Source organism: Eleutherodactylus coqui, chromosome 6 (genome assembly GCF_035609145.1).
Source record: "Eleutherodactylus coqui strain aEleCoq1 chromosome 6, aEleCoq1.hap1, whole genome shotgun sequence".
Taxonomy (NCBI): Eukaryota; Metazoa; Chordata; class Amphibia; order Anura; family Eleutherodactylidae; genus Eleutherodactylus; species Eleutherodactylus coqui.
In genome coordinates this window covers 146,729,660-146,746,723 of record NC_089842.1, presented here as the reverse complement: position 1 = coordinate 146,746,723, position 17,064 = coordinate 146,729,660, and the positions used below count along the sequence as shown (strand labels likewise).

Here is a 17,064-nt window from a genome sequence, read left to right as displayed (position 1 = left end):
CATCATTCATTGATTTATGGTTGCCCTCTTTACACAGGGATCTTCTCCTGCAAAATACTATATGGAAAATGTGGATGGACCAACATATTCTTTGGACAACAATTACTCAGTCTTCCTTTTAGCAGATGATGGAACAAATGAACAAATGGGAGGAGAAACCAGCTTTAGATTTAGGCTTGAGGAGCACATATCCAGACAGAAAACTGGAGTGGGTGGTGAGAAGATTTTATTGAATATGTATAACTTAGTGGAACTTTGTCAAAGAGTGATCTCTACTTTACAGTCTTAAAGTGCTTTTCCCCTTAAAATACCCCCATCCCCTTCCAACCTAACCTTAAATTAGGTGCTTTATTTTTTCACTGTTCCATTCAACAATTCTTCTAGACTTTGGGGTCAATCATTTTTGACACTATTACAAATTTATATAGTGATTTTTATCAACCATTTAGGGTATGAGAAAGTTGCTGGACCTTCTAGTGGAAGTTGTAGTAGTGGCCATAGCCACCCAACTTTTCTATGTCTTTTAAGAAATATAGAAGAAAATTTTATAACAAATTGACAGAAGAGAAATTAAAAACTTTAGCGGTCAATGCTTTCTAATGTTTCTTCAAAAAAACCCGCAAAGCTATGATATATTGATTTGCAATTATTTAAATGGTAAAATTTTTGCAATAATTCCTACTTGCATGTATTTAAATGCTTGTTATTATTTAGGCAAAGGAAGCATTGAAATCCCTGTTCTGTGCATGCTGATTGCAGGAGAGTCCAAAATGTTGGAGGTAAGAAGTTTTAGTAAATTATCTAACAATTTCTATAATATATTTGTTTGACGGATCCCATAAGAAGCGATAGTTTTCAAAGCCTTCTCATGATTAGATCCATATGAAAGGAGGGTTGCCCCTCAGTCATGTTCTTGAACATTTTCTTCACTTTTTTTCCTACTTTTCCTCTTTCTCCTCTTCTTCTTTATCGTCTTCGTCTTAAGGTTAGGACATCGAAAACCGATATATCCATATATCGCTATTGCTTTGGCGATACTTCTCATCGATATTGTTATGTCCCATATATCGGTAACATTGATAGTTTAAGGCTATATAATATCGATTTTTGTAAAGCAGAAACGTGTCTTGTGGTCCAGTGACCAGATTTCTTTCCTTTGTGTTGTACAGGATGTAGTTTTGCTGTCAGCACTAATGAACTTATAAACAAGTTCTAGAAACTTTTGGAAAGTGTGAGGTGACTCTTTGTCACCAATAAGGTTTGCTCCAGGCAAAACGGCTCTCAGAAAAAGTGGGGTCTTCGGCCCCTTTTCCACAGGCTCTGAACGCTTGCGTCTAACACGATGGCTGTGGGCAATGCTTTCTAAATGAAAGCATTTCCACATGCAGATGGAGGGCTGCGCTTAAAGCATGAAGGTCGCGTCCAGAAAAGGAGAAGCAAAATGTTGTGCGTTCAGCAGCGAACGCAGTGCCCAAAGAAAAGATAGGAGACCCATCTAACGCAATTACAATTGCGTTCAGGGCACTGTGTCTGCGTTACCAGGCCCTGCATTGTTTACAAGTTGCCATGGAGACCGTTGGTCCCTCAGCGACAACTTGAAAAAATGCATGGCACGCAGACCCACAAACACACATAGTTAACTTTCTTTGTACCTAAAAATGCCACCGCCAGGTTGTTTAGAAGATAATCCATTTAAAATATGGAAGGAAATATGTGAACTCTACTCCAATTTGTACCAGATTGGTAGAAAATATCTTTCTGCAGTTGCTACTTCCGTTCCTGCAGAAAGAATGTTTTCAAAAGCTGGTGAAATTATGTCTGCTTTAAAGGAGCATTGTGAAGGGAGAGCATGCGAGCAAATTAATATTTCTTGGCTCATTGGTTAACGATTATTGGGGACAATGATAAAAAATGATGTTATTAATAGTTATAAGTTAATAATAAATTCAGCAGTTTAAAGTTTTTTAATTTGTTTTGTTGATTGTTGCTTTATTAAAGGGGTTGTCCCACGCCGAAACTGGTTTGTTTTTTTTTCAAACCCCCCCCCCCCCCGTTCGGCGCGAGACAACCCCGATGCAGGGGTTAAAAAAGATCACCGGACAGCGCTTACCTGAATCCCTGCGCTCCGGTGACTTCTTACTTACCCGGTGAAGATGGCCGCCGGCATCTTCTCCCTCCGTGGACCGCAGGGCTTCTGTGCGGTCCATTGCCGATTCCAGCCTCCTGATTGGCTGGAATCGGCACGTGACGGGGCGGAGCTACACGGAGCCCCATTGAGAAGATAAGAAGACCCGGACTGCGTAAGCGCGTCTAATTTGGCCATTAGACGGCCCCTCGACCTGTTTTTTTTTATACAGCATTTTAAAAAGTCGATATATCGAAATATCGAAGTTTTCCACCGATATTTTACAATGATCGATAGTTTGTTTAGCGATAGTCGATACTATCGATATTTTTGCGTCGATGTCCCAACCTTACTTCGTCTACTCTACCTTTTTCTTCATTCTTCTTCTACTTCTTATTATTCATCTCCTCTTCTTCCGTTTTCTGCTACACCTTCTATGGCTTCTTCTTCTTTCTCTTTTTCTTCTTCTGCCCCTTCATCTTTCCCTACTATCTCCTTCTTCCTTCGCTCATTTCTCTTTCTTTTTTTCCCCCCATTGTTGTTTTGAGTTTTTATTCTTCTAAAGGTCATGTTAAAAATTCTAAGCTTGAACTCATTCTTTTTTTTTCTAGAGAGTTTACAAAGCCACAATGAGCTCTATCCCATGCCTTCTGGTGGCCGGTTCTGGTGGAGTTGCTGACTGTCTGGATGAAATCTTAAAGCAATCCTCTACCATGGAATCTATCCGGAATCTGATAGAAGAGAAATTACAGCAACACTTTCCAGCAGAAAATTTAACAAAAATGATAGGGAAGGTTAGTATTTTTATTTTTTTATTGTAAGGATCAACAATGGGGGGTAATGGGCTGAACTGGACATATGTCTTTTTTTTCAGCCTTACATACTATGTTCCTATGAATTTTGTTTTTCTTCTCAGAATCTGCTTTCCCCTAGTCATGCAATTCATAAGCTGGACCATCCACCCCTTGATAGCTCCAAAAAACGATACAACTTCTCTTTGGTTGAAAGACCACAGCAACGATTTAAAAAAAACAAAAAAAACCTTATATTACAACTCCTATAAATATTTGAACACAACCTGATGGCAAATAACAATGATTTACCAAAAATCTGTAAAGTGCTATAACTAAGGCCTCATGTCCATGGGCAGGTCGGACGCCGCATGCAGGTTTCCGTATTGGAGTTGAACCAGCCGTTAAGCCCTGTGTGGCCGTCTACACAAGGGCGGGTCGGACCCCGCATGTATTTCGACCTTGTGCCAGGCCTGCTTACCTGTCTGTTGTCTTCTCCATCTTGTCCTGTGCTGCCAATGTGCTGTCGACACCACGTCGTCGCTAAGGCGATGACTCTGCCTCCTCTGCTGCGAATGTGCCAGACGGGCCATAGCGATGACATTCCACAATGTTGAGTACGGAATGGCCCCAGCATGGACTGCTTCCATTGACTTCAATGGAAGCTGGCCGTGCGCAGCCCACGGCAAATCGCACCCAGGCCCAGACAATACCTTTTTGCAGTACAAAAACCCTTTCTCCATTCAATTTTTTTTTTTCTTCTTCATCTTGCCTTCAAGAACCCCCTCATCCCACTAAAACTGACATATTATTATGAGGGTGGGTGGTCAGAAATCTTCTTGCCCTCCTTTTCATTACCATTCGGCTCCTCCCTGCTTAAAGGACCACCCCTGGAACGTTAACCTTTTGTAAACCTGCTAAGTATACCTTGACTGTTTCCCCTGCCATGTGTGCCTTCCCATTAAGCCTGCAGCACATTCTGCGCTTATTCTTTCACAATATTGATAATGTCTGTCATTTTGTGCTGTCTGAATCTTATGAAGTTTTGCATTAAAGGGCTGGTCCATATATTTTTCTGATTCTTCTTTGATATTCAGATTGAGAAAATAGTGGAAAATCAAGAACTAGTGACAGTATATAACAACACTGATGGGACAGAGGATTTTGAGACTGTGATCTTGAAAGCCTTAGTACAAGGTAAGTGTACTTTAAGGCTACATCTAAAACCTAGTATAGGCCCTCTCCAGCCTTTCCGTCTGGGGGTTCCATCTGGCATGCCAAAAAGGACATTTAGAGGAAAGCCTGGATGGTTCCATATGCTGTCATTACTGAAATGCAGACTAAAGGTGCAAGCTTTGGTCTCCATTTCAGTAGCTTTCTCTTTGTTCCAGTGTGTTGGTCTAACACAATAGCATAGTTTTGAGACTCTTAACATATATATCATCCAGGTTTATTAGTAAGTAATATCTGAAGAATGTATATTGCATCACTCAAAAAATGTCAATAAAAATGTTGTGTTCATGTGTATTTCAGCTCAACTATGAAGCCTTTTTTTCCCCTAACAGTACACATACATTAAAGTCATTAAAAACTTTCTTTCCACTTCTAACACAGCTTGCAAGAAACAATCCAGTGATGCCACAGAATACTTGGATGAGTTGAAATTGGCAGTAGCCTGGAACAGGGAGGACATTGCCAAGACAGAATTGTTTCATGGAGAAATTCAGTGGAGAGTATGTTGCCAATACCATTCTATTCCATTTGTGCTTCTATGTTTGTATATTGTGCTTGCTATTTCAATGTCTAAAACAGCAGTAAACATGACTGGCATCACTGAACTGATAGTACCAACAGTAAGATAAATTAATAAGACATTTGCTCTTATGTCGCAGTCTTCAACCTTTGGCTCTCCGGCTATCCTGAAACTACAGCTCACAGTACGCTAGGAGATGTGGTTTTACAATAGCTAGAGAGCCACAAGTTGGAGATCACTGCTCTAAAGAATAATGACGCTAAGTACGTAAAAGGAATCTGTCACCATCTTTTTGCAATCCTCATTGAGAGCATCATAAGGTAGTGACAGGCACACTGGTTAGTGATCTGTTTGCTTTGTAGATCTGTGCAGTAGTTTGGGAGAAATATACTTTTTATTAGTAGCAGCCAGACACAGACCTAGACCTGAATATTCATGAGCTGCAGGCTGGTCACACCCATCTCACCCTCCAGCAAATGATTGGCAGATCTCTGTCTCTATGCACAGTAATAGGCAGATAGCAGTCAATCAGCGGCTGGTGGGCAGAGTGCTTGTAGTTAGCCTGCAACTCATGAATATCAATGACCGCTTCCTGTAGTCCTCTGTGCATGTGCTGCCACTGTTACAATGTAAGTTTCTCCCAAACGACTGCACACCTACATACAGCATATGTAATCAGCATGTCTGTTACTATGTTATGCTGCCCTCAGAGAGAGGTGCAAAATGGTGTTTACAGTCTGTTTAAAAGAACACACCATACAAAACCCACACACTGTATTTATACTTTTGAAGGCTTGAAGGGACAGGGCATGGCTGATGGATTCAAAGTGTGATTGTTCTTAGTAAGAGAAACCAAGTAATCTTGTAGATATATTAATGGCTAACAAAAACACATGATGATATAGCGAGCTTTCGAACCTACGCAGGGTTTTTCTTCAGACATAATGGAACAAATCTAAAGATGTATTTATATAAAAACATATACACATGATCGCATGGGAGGGCACAGACATGGTGTGCTTAATTTACACCTAGATAAATACCAGAGACAGGATAAGATGACATAGATATGTTGGGATTAATAGCACTTGGATAAATACCAGAGAGGAATGAGCATAACTGTAAATAATTAGTCCAGTGACAAGGAATGTGAAAGTTTATAGTCTCTAAATTGATGTTAAGGGGTCACTAGGCCAGTGTGTTACCTCTGCCTTGGTTTCTCATATCTCATAATCTCTATATAGTAATGTAATTTTTGTGCAGGAAATGCCACTTCACACGCATGCATGATACTTCCTTTCTCTGGAATAGAATGACTATTTCAAGCCAAATAAGGGCCAGCTGTCTTCCTTTCCCTGCATTGTCCGCAGTGTCGCACTCCTCCCATTGATTTTATTTCAAACCGCCATAGACTTCTATAGCAGCTTTCTGCGTAGCATTCAGAAAGATAGGGCAGGTCCAAGAAACACGCTCATTAAATCGAACCCATTGAAATTAATCGATTCGCCTCATCACTATTTGCGGGTGTGAGTTTCACGCACACAAATACGTGCGTAAGCACGTTTGTCTGTTTAAACCCTTGCTGACATTATCGCTGATACAGCATTATGGCTGGGTTTTATATAAAGGAAGAATGTTTCTATTCACTCAAAGTAGCAATTACGAGAAACTGAAACGAAGTCAGAAAACTGCAGAACCTTTTATTTTACAATTAAGTTTTATTTACGTAATAGTGGACCAGCCCTTTAAACTTTATATCATCCCAGGGAGCCCCTTTAACGTGCAGACAGCGTATGAGATCGTGGTCTGAGATGTTGCTCGGATCTTTCTGCTGCTGGGACTTTCCGCTTCTCTTCCTGTTTAGGTAACCATGGATCATATGTTTTACCCATTTACAATAGAGCTTAGTAGAAGTTTAATGTGTTATTCCAGGGCTACTCCCTTTCCTTTCTTTTCGGTTGCATTCCTTTGTGGAATTTCAGACCAAACTATTTTTGGATCACTGTTTGAAATGATTAAACTAAACCCAAGACGCAAAAATAGATGATACGGAGCAAGGATGCCTAATTGTACTTATGACTGTGCAAGAACATAGAAAACATAAAGGCGGAAACATATGAGTTAATTTAATTCTTCTGCTGTTCACGGTTTACTTCTGACCTAGATATTCCGCATGGAGAGGATGCTGAGCATTGTAATATCCTGTCGGACTCACAGATTAGAGATATGTTTGCCTGCTGTATGAAAGCAGCGAAAACTCAGAAGTTAGATCAGACTTATTAAATACACAAGTTCATGCAGACATGGATTTCCTGTTGGAAGAATGCACAATTGGCAGTCTTCGGAAGACGTCCTTCCCTATTACTTTCTCATGTTCCTTTTCCTTTGGTTAAAGGGAAATGTTTCGGATTAAAGCAAAGTGCAACTAGACATATATCGCCCTAGCTGGCCGCAGATACAAGGCAGCAATAATAACAGCCTGTTATTACGCCTATTATTTTAAGTTGTTGCAAAAAAAAGTACATCAGCTCGTCAATCTGCATTTCCTGCAAATTATAATTATATTATTCAATTCATATGTTCAAAATAAGTAAATGGATTCTGACAGGATACATTGAATCTGTGATAAAATGGTCACTGGGCAACTTAAATTCATTGTAAGTAGACAGTGGTGCAGTTCTTCTAAATAAGTGAGGCCAATGATGTAAGGCTATAAGAAGTGCCATGCTCAACAAGGTCAATGAGCATGGGAGAAAGCGCCCAATTGTAATCGCAGTTGGATGGTGGGGTGTGGTGTACAATGTCCTTTACGGTAAGAATGGTCCTCTAGTACATTTATAAAAGTCCAAAATACAGTTTTAATTTTCATCATATAATTTTATTTTTCGGAACAGAGTAGTGAAAGATAAAACTCTTGGGGCCTAGAGGCACTACTAGGGGGACTTTGGGTTTACAGCAGACAGTTCTACAAAAAAAGACTTTCTTCCGAAATCACAGTGGAGGTTTTACAGGGACTAGTGAGTCCTACTATCATAGAGATTGAAGGGAAACCTATAAAAGTATGCTCTGTGTGTTTACCGAAAGTCTGCTCCATCAACTGATTTTGCACCCTACACCTAAATACTAAAAATGAATGCCCACCATTTCATTTACGTCTGGCGTAAGAGTTCTTTTACATGGGATTAGACATTTAAGGTGAGAGAAAAAATGTACAAAGACATAACTCACAGAAAAAGAAGCCAGATATGCAATACTTGATCAACTTTGGGGCAGGCTAAAACACAATGTCCCTTGGTAGCATGGAGAAAACCAGATTACACCCTGATTGGATGAGGCGTAACTGCTAATAGACATAGTCTGCACATATGAACTGATACCAAGGATGCCAGCCATAGATAAGTTCGCTACACCATGCAGGAATGCAACCCCTACTGGCAAAGTAGTGGATTGCCCTGTGTCAACACAGTATGCCACACTGGCATGACAACCTGGGTTCCCCTAGCATTTATAACAAACTGCATGAAAAACGCACACTTGCTGCAACCCATCAGTTTGTGTTTTGGCCAAAATGCTAACTAACACCCACATTTATCAGTGTGATATATATATTTTTTTCTTTTCATGCAGTTTGAATAAGTGAATTATCGTTCTGTTTTTGGGCATGTTTACGTCAAACAATTATTGTTCAGTTTCACATGATCCAGCAATAACTGAGGTGTTCCAATCGTTCCATGTAAAATGGCCCTAAACTCCTAAACCTCTCCTGGTGGTAGCTAAAGGCAAGCAAAACACAATTGTTTATCTCTATGGTCTACATTTATGAGTCTTTTTTGGGGGCATTTTACCAAAAATAGTGTCTAATGTGCTAACGAATTGAAGGTTGCAGGTTCAGGTAGCCGGCTCAAGGTTGACTTCCATCCTTCCGAGATCGGTAAAATGAGTACCCAGCTTGCTGAGGGGTAAAAGATGACTGGGGAAGACAATGGCAAACCACCCCACAAAAACAGTCTGCCAAGAAAATATCACAGTGGGAAATAACCGTAGGAGTCAGTCAGAGGACTTATCTTTACCATCAGAAAAGCAAATGTTAAACCTGAATTTACCTTCCACTATGTAGGGAGATGCGAAAATGTGGAACAAACTCTGTGACCACACAGAGCACAATTTCATAGGTTTCGCTTCAATTTCTATGGTAGTTGGAAGCACTAGTCTTTGTAAAGTCTGTGTAAAGTTCTTCTTTGCAGATCTTTTTGGAATATAAAACGAGAACTATAATACAATTTTTAAAGCTGGTCATTCACACGAGAGAAGAGCAACAATCTTCTACATCGAAAGGATCAGCATTCAGCAAACAATGTCATATGTATGGGAACCTCCTGACTGTTGTCTGACAACAGATGTTTGACCAAGGAGGGAATGTTGAATTTAAAGAAGTCTGATGCTTTGTTCCTGCAGGAGATAAGTTGCTGCTAGTGGTCTGGAGGAGGCTTATTCCCCAATATCTATTAAAATAAACATTCATGTTCGGCCAGGCCTTTTTTATGGAGTCTGCAGGAATGACCTTCCCTAAATGAGCATTCAACCATTAGCTATGTTGTGTTTTTGTATAGTCAGATTTCACTTTGATAAGCAGAAAATCTTACAAGTTCTACGCTACCTTTCCTGTGGAGACTGCTTCACAATTGCTCATCATATATTGCTAATTTTTGCAGATTGAGACTATAACAGCCCTCAAGCTACTGAGCTGTTTCCCTACTGAGATAAAACAAAAAAAAATCATTATCTACTTTTTCATTGTTAAGTTGGACTATGTTAGTGATGGTGGAGGTGGTTGGACGACGATGACGATGATGATGATTCTTGACCAAAGTGAAGTTACAGCACCAAGACCTAAGACCTTTTAAGTTGCTTCATGTATTTGGTCCATCAATGTATTGTAATCCATACAAGTAATGAGATGATTATATAATGAACTTTTCTCTCTTCTTTATAGGCTTGTGATCTTGAAGACACAATGACAGATGCACTAGTGAATGACAAACCCAGCTTTGTAAAGCTCTTTGTTGATAATGGGATGAACATTGTAGATTACCTGACATATGGACGGCTGGAAGAGCTATATAGCTCTGTACTGGATAATACAGCTCTCTGCAGCTTACTTGAGAATAAACATAAAGAGCGCAGAGAGTCTAACAAAGAGCGCAGAGAGTCTAACAAAGGGCAGCAACAGCAGCAGCAGCAGCAGCAGCAGCAGCAGCAGCAGTACGACTACCTGCCAATGGACACTGCAGAGAAAGGACATGACTTCAAGCTCTACGAAGTGGCCAAAGTTTTACGAGAGCTCATGGGTGATGTCTGTGCCCCATTCTATACAAATGTACTAGGAAATGCCAAGGGATCTGTCAGGAAAAGCTCCAGCGTAAGTACTATATGTCAGTCATTGATCATGCTAGATAATGGCAATATGTTACCCTGAATATTTTTGTATTAGGGTTGCCTGGCACAACAAGACATTGCCGATTTAGATAATCAGATGTTACATCAAGTCTGTCTGCCTCCATAGAAGTTGCAATAAAGTGGAGGACAAGGTTTGAAACCCACTGACCTCAGTGGAGCAGTAGCGGGTATTAACAGTTAAGGTGTCATTGGAATCAATATGGGCATCAGAGGTCTATGGAGTCAGAGGACAATTGATCAGAGCTGATGGAATTCGACCAAGTGATAAGACTACTTTATTTTTTTCTTTGGATATGCAATTTTCTACCATCTTGTGGGTACAGTTCCTATACAGAACTATATGTCTTCATGATTATAGACTCCAAAGAGGCTTGTGTAGTATAGACTTGCTGTTACTTTCCATTCCAAGTTGAGAGCAGATGGAAGTCAGACTACAGACAAACCTCATGTAGTCTGATCCTGCAGTCAATCACCATGGAGACACATAGGTCTACATAGCAGCTGTAGTTATCAATCAGAAGAACATTTATAATCAGGACTGACTGCATGACTGCCGGACAGGGCTCTTAGAAGGCGGGGATGCAAAATACAAGAAATCTCTGGTCTTGAAATGGTTAAGGAAGGACATCCACATTACTAGATAGTATAAGAAATAGGTATTTGCACAATTAAAAAAAAAAAATTTAACGTGTCGCGAACTTAAAGCTTGATTCACAAAAAGTAAATACGAGGGTGACCTAACTCAAATGTCTTGAAAATAAGCAAAAATTCCCTATGTTGAAATATAATTTTTTCATAGGGTATTATAGTGTTAACTAACTGTATCCAAAGAGACTTTAATGCATGGCAATGGTTTTACGGGCTAGAAATCGTTTTACCGACATATATGAGTGGTGTCACAACTTGTTTCTGTATCCTTGCCTACAGATTAAAACTAATTCAAGCTGCATTGATCAAAGCTATGAAAGTAACAAGTCAACATCCCCCTGGTTCGATCTCTTTATTTGGGCAATTCTACAGAATCGTGATGAAATGGCTACTTACTTCTGGGAAATGGTGAGATCTCAAAAGGCATATTTCTAAACTTGCATACCAGCCTCTTTTATAATATATTTGTCATGCTCAAACTACTTCTGTTATGTCTCATGAAGGGGTGAAGCACACACCAAAGATCGAGTCTCTGAGTCATGCATTGCCTGCTTAGGCCATGTGCTAAGTGTAATGCAGTGAATTAGCTTGGCATAGAATGTTTCTTTTAGTGGCTCTGAATTTTGCCACCTCTATAACTAATGGAGGTTATTGTTATTCGGCAGGAGATATGAGACTTAAGCAAAGGATAAATAAAAGTCATTGCTTTCTTTAAAGGGGTTCTGTCACTAAAAAAGAAAAATGCTCTACTTATGTATTCCTCCCCCATCAGTCTACTTACCAGATCTTCACCATCCTTATCTTCTCCTGTCTCCTGCAGTCCATGTTGTCACTTTACCTCCAGCTGCCTAATTCTTCTCCTTCCTGTGAGGTTATGTACATTTGGTTGGCAGTCTGCCAATGTACCTTACATCACAGCTCACAGGCCAGCAGGGGGACTGCCTATCTTTTTCAGAGATTGCTCATGCCAGCTGTCTCTGAAATAGATTACAATTCCTTCCTAGGCAGTGAAGCTACAGCACAGGGATGTGACCTTCCCTGACCCAGCAGGAAGGAGTTTGTGATAAAGCAGCCTTCATAACAAGCTGGGCCCAGCCTGCAGTGAGCTGACCTGGGGCACTGGAGAAGCTCAACCAGGAGAGGATGTGACAAGGAGACAGACAGGGAAGGAATAGGTAAGTTTAGATAATTTTTCTTTTAATGACAAAACCCCTTTAAGTCTAATAATTATCATATTGGCAATGGTGTTCTGTACATACCATAGAGGCAGACCATGTAGCTATCTGACACACATACAGAGAAGGGCCCCAGTGATGTTTGAGCCCACCCTATATTCTACTGGATGATCTGAACCAATGCAGGGAAAACTAAAACAGATCCTTCCATCTTGGGTGCCAAAATGTAGCACCTTAAAGGGGTTGTCTCACGAAAGCAAGTGGGTCTATACACTTCTGTATGGCCATATTAATGCACTTTGTAATGTACATCGTGCATTAAATATGAGCCATACAGAAGTTATTCACTTACCTGCTCCGTTGCTAGCGTCCCCGTTGCCATGGTTCCGTCTAACTTCGGTGTCTTCTTGCTGTTTTAGACGCGCTTGCGCAGATGGATCTTCTCCCTTCGGCTGGTCTTGGAAGCATCGGCGTTTTGGCTCCGCCCCCTTGTACGCGTCATCGCGTAGCTCCGCCCCATGACGTGTGCCGGTTCCAGCCTCCTGATTGGCTGGAATCGGCACGTGACGGGGGCGGAGCTACGCGATGACGCCTTTTTAAATCTATTTTGGAAATCTCTGACATTTCTTTTAGCTAGACTGAAACCTGTGTGTGACTTCCACGCCACATGTTCATGGGATGCCTTGGAATTTGCATTGGAAGCAGTCTTTCCTCTGGATTGGACAAAGTATTGCTACCACACACTAAGTGGCTCATAACCATTCTATAGGCTGGTTGCCATTGTGGAACAGTGGATTCAAGGAAAGTTAAAGCTACTTACACGCAGGGTTTTGCAGTTTTCAGCAGAAGTACAGCATGTCAGTAAGATTTCCTGATGCCGCTATACAAGTGTATATAGTGGCATCCACTGGTTATAGGCTCCCATTGTAAAAAAAAATTTATATGCTCTGGCTGCTTTTCAAATGTAGAATACAATTTAAACTCATCACTCTCATCAATAAAGCCCTCCACAATGCTGCACCACCCTATATCTCCTCCCTCATCTCTGTCTACTACCCGCTTTGCTACTGACCTCAGTCTAAATTCCTCTCTAATTTAAACCTTCGACCTCCATCTCCAAGGTTTTTTCAGAGCGACACCAATTTTCTGGAATGCGCTACCCTAGACAATCGGGTTAATACTAGAGATGAGCGAACGTGTTCTTCCGAGCTTGATATTTGTGCGAATATTAGGGTGTTCGGGATGTTCGTTATTCGTAACGAACACCATGCGGTGTTCTGGTTATTTTCACTTCCTTCCCTGAGACGTTAGCGCGCTTTTCTGGCCAATTGAAAGACAGGGAAGGCATTACAACTTCCCCCTGTGACGTTCAAGCCCTATACCACCCCCCTGCTGTGAGTGGCTGGGAAGATCAGGTGTCACCCGAACATAAAAGTCGGCCCCTCCCGCGGTTCGGCTCAGATGCCGTGTGAGTTAGATGAGGGACAGTGCTGTTTGTACCGGAGCTGCTGTAGGGAAAGAATTGGTAGTTAGTGTAGGCTTCAAGACCCCCCAAAGGTCCTTATTAGGGCCACTGATAGCTGTGTGTTGGCTGCTGTTAGCAGTGGCAATTTTTTTTTTCTCAAAATCGCCTCTGCAGACCGTTGCACCTGGCATTAGGGACAGAAGTGCTGCATAGGCAGGGAGAGTGTTAGGAGTGAGTGTAGCCTTCAAGAACCTCAACGGTCCTTTCTAGGGCCATATTTATCCGTGTGCAGTACTGTCCAGGCTGCTGTTAGCTGTGCTGCATTTTTTTTTGCTTCTCAAAATCGCTTCTGCAGAGCATTGCACCCTCCATTGATACTGCAGGGAAAGAATTGTATAGGCAGGGCCACAACACAGTTATTATTCATAGAATATACGCAGTGCTGCCTTTTGCTTGTAAAACAAGTGAAAATAATTCTATTTGTCCTGCCTCTGTCCGTCCTAAGGGCGGTGGACACGTGTCGGCTGCGTGTGACACCTTTAAAAATCATACGCACCCAGCTACGTTTTACTCCTGGCTTCGCCATTTGCTTTCCTTAATTGGGAAAAAAAATACCTGCTCTGCCACAGTTAATAACTCTGCTACCCTCACGTTCTGTGACACATTAGCAGGAAAACAGCACAGTTATTAAACTTAGATTATTCATTCACTAGAGGCAGTGGGGCCTTTCGTTTTCAAAAAAGGTAAAAAATTATATTTGGCCTGCAGTCTTGCGCCAATTTATTTCCTGCCTGTGAAATCAAATCACTGGTAATACAGCATGCTGAGGGGTAGGGGTAGGCCTAGAGGACGTGGACGCGGCCGAGGACGCGGAGGGCCAAGTCAGGGTGTGGGCACAGGCCAAGCTCCTGATCCAGGTGTGTCGCAGCCGACTGCTGCGCGATTAGGAGAGAGGCACGTTTCTGGCGTCCCCACATTCATCGCCCAATTAATGGGTCCACGCGGGAGACGGTTATTAGAAAATGAGCAGTGTGAGCAGGTCCTGTCCTGGATGGCAGAAAGTGCTTGGAGCAACCTATTGTCTACCCGCAGTTCTGCGCCGTCCACTGCTGCCAATCCGAATCCTCTGTCTGCTGCTCCTCCTTCCTCCCAGCCTCCTCACTCCACTACAATAACACCTGCTCAGGAGCGGGAGCACTCCCTGGAACTGTTCTCGGGCCCCTGCTTAGATTGGGCAGCAGCGGTTCCTCTCCCACCAGAGGAGTTTATCGTCACTGATGCCCAACCATTCGAAAGTTACCGGGGTCCGGGGGAAGAGGCTGGGGACTTCCGCCAACTGTCTCAACAACTTTCTGTGGGTGAGGAGGACGATGACGATCAGACACAGTTGTCTTGCAGTGAGGTAGTAGTAAGGGCAGTAAGTCCGAGGGAGCAGCGCACAGAGGATTCGGAGGAAGAGCAGCAGGACGATGAGGTGACTGACCCCACCTGGTGTGCAACGCTTACTCAGGAGGACAGGTCTTCAGAGGGGGAGTCAAGGGCATCAGCAGGGCAGGTTGCAAGAGGCAGTGCGGTGGCCAGGGGTAGAGGCAGGGCCAGACCGAATAATCCACCAACTGTTTCCCAAAGGGCCCCCTCGCGCCATGCCACCCTGCAGAGGCCGAGGTGCTCTTAGGTCTGGCAGTTTTTCACAGAGACGCCTGACGACCGACGAACAGTGGTGTGCAACCTTTGTCGCGCAAAGCTCAGCCGGGGAGCCAACACCAACAGCCTCACCACCACCACCATGCGCAGACATATGATGGCCAAGCACCCCGCAAGGTGGGACGAAGGCCGTTCAGCGCCTCCGGTTTGCACCCCTGCCTCTCCCCCTGTGCCCCAACCTGCCACTGAGATGCAACCCCCCTCTCAGGACACAGGCACTACCGTCTCCTGGCCTGCACCCACACCCTCACCTCCGCTGTCCTCGGGCCCATCCAGCAGTGTAGTTCAGCGCACCGTCCAGCCGTCGCTTGCGCAACTGTTGGAGCGCAAGCGCAAGTACGCCGCCACGCACCCGCACGCTCAAACGTTAACCGTCCGCATAGCAAAATTCATCAGCCTTGAGATGCTGCCGTATAGGGTTGTGGAAACGGAGTCCTTCAAAAGTATCATGGAGGCGGCGGCCCCGCGCTACTCAGTTCCCAGTCGCCACTACTTTTCCCGATGTGCCGTCCCAGCCCTGCACGACCACGTCTCCCGCAACATTGTACGCGCCCTCACCAACGCGGTTACTGCCACGGTCCACTTAACTACGGACACGTGGACAAGCACAGGCGGGCAGGGCCACTACATCTCCCTGACGGCACATTGGGTGAATTTAGTGGAGGCTGGGACAGAGTCAGAGCCCGGGACCGGTCACGTCCTACCCACCCCCAGAATTGCGGGCCCCAGCTCGGTGGTGGTATCTGCGGAGGTGTATGCTTCCTCCACTAAAGCACCCTCCTCCTCCTCCTCCTCCTCCTCCTCCTCCTCCTCCTCCTCTGTCTCGCAATCAAGATGTGTTAGCAGCAGCATGTCGCCAGCAGTCGGTGTCGCGCGGTGTGGCAGCACAGCGGTGGGCAAGCGTCAGCAGGCCGTGCTGAAACTACTCAGCTTAGGCGATAAGAGGCACACGGCCCACGAACTGCTGCAGGGTCTGACACAGCAGACCGACCGCTGGCTTGCGCCGCTGAGCCTCCAACCGGGCATGGTCGTGTGTGACAACGGCCGTAACCTGGTGGCGGCTCTGCAGCTCGGCAGCCTCACGCACGTGCCATGCCTGGCCCACGTCTTTAATTTGGTGGTTCAGCGCTTTCTGAAAAGCTACCCACGCTTGTCAGACCTGCTCGTAAAGGCGCGCCGGCTCTGTGCACATTTCCGCAAGTCCCACACGGACGCTGCCACCCTGCGCACCCTGCAACATCACTTTAAGCTGCCAGTGCACCGACTGCTGTGCGACGTGCCCACACGGTGGAACTCTACGCTCCACATGTTGGCCAGGCTCTATGAACAGCGTAGAGCTATAGTCGAATACCAACTCCAACATGGGCGGCGCAGTGGGAGTCAGCCTCCTCAATTCCTTTCAGAAGAGTGGGCCTGGTTGGCAGACATCTGCCATGTCCTTGGTAATTTTGAGGAGTCTACCCAGGTGGTGAGCGGCGATGCTACAATCATTAGCGTCACCATTCCTCTGCTATGCATCTTGAGAAATTCCCTGCAAACCATAAAGGCAGCTGCTTTGCGCTCGGAAACGGGGGCGGGGGAAGACAGTATGCCGCTGGATAGTCAGGGCACCCTCCTGTCTATTTCTCAGCGCGTACAGGAGGAGGAGGAGGAGCATGAGGAGGATGAGGAGGAGGGGGAAGAGACAGCTTGGGCCGCTGCTGACGGTACACCGGCTGATTGCCTGTCATCCTTTCAGCGTGTATGGCCTGAGGAGGAGGAGGAGGAGGAGGAGGATCCTGAAAGTGATCTTCCTAGTGACGACAGCCATGTGTTGCGTACAGGTACCCTGGCACACATGGCTGACTTCATGTTAGGATGCCTTTCTCGTGACCCTCGCGTTGCACGCATTCTGGCCACGACGGATTACTGGGTGTACACACTGCTCGATCCACGGTATAAGGAGA

General features: G+C 44.1%; 1 protein-coding gene across 2 annotated transcripts in view; it reads left to right on the top strand.

The window, feature by feature from the left end:
- TRPM4 (transient receptor potential cation channel subfamily M member 4) overlaps positions 1 to 17,064 on the top strand; it is a 76,449-nt gene that overhangs the window by 31,835 nt on the left and 27,550 nt on the right. For both annotated transcript variants that reach the window (XM_066607900.1, XM_066607901.1), the window contains exons 6-12: positions 38 to 215; positions 715 to 779; positions 2,737 to 2,919; positions 4,014 to 4,113; positions 4,531 to 4,649; positions 9,663 to 10,088; positions 11,054 to 11,182. In XM_066607900.1, the coding sequence (XP_066463997.1) occupies positions 38 to 215; positions 715 to 779; positions 2,737 to 2,919; positions 4,014 to 4,113; positions 4,531 to 4,649; positions 9,663 to 10,088; positions 11,054 to 11,182 (1,200 nt within the window). The remainder of the gene's footprint in view (positions 1 to 37; positions 216 to 714; positions 780 to 2,736; positions 2,920 to 4,013; positions 4,114 to 4,530; positions 4,650 to 9,662; positions 10,089 to 11,053; positions 11,183 to 17,064) is intronic.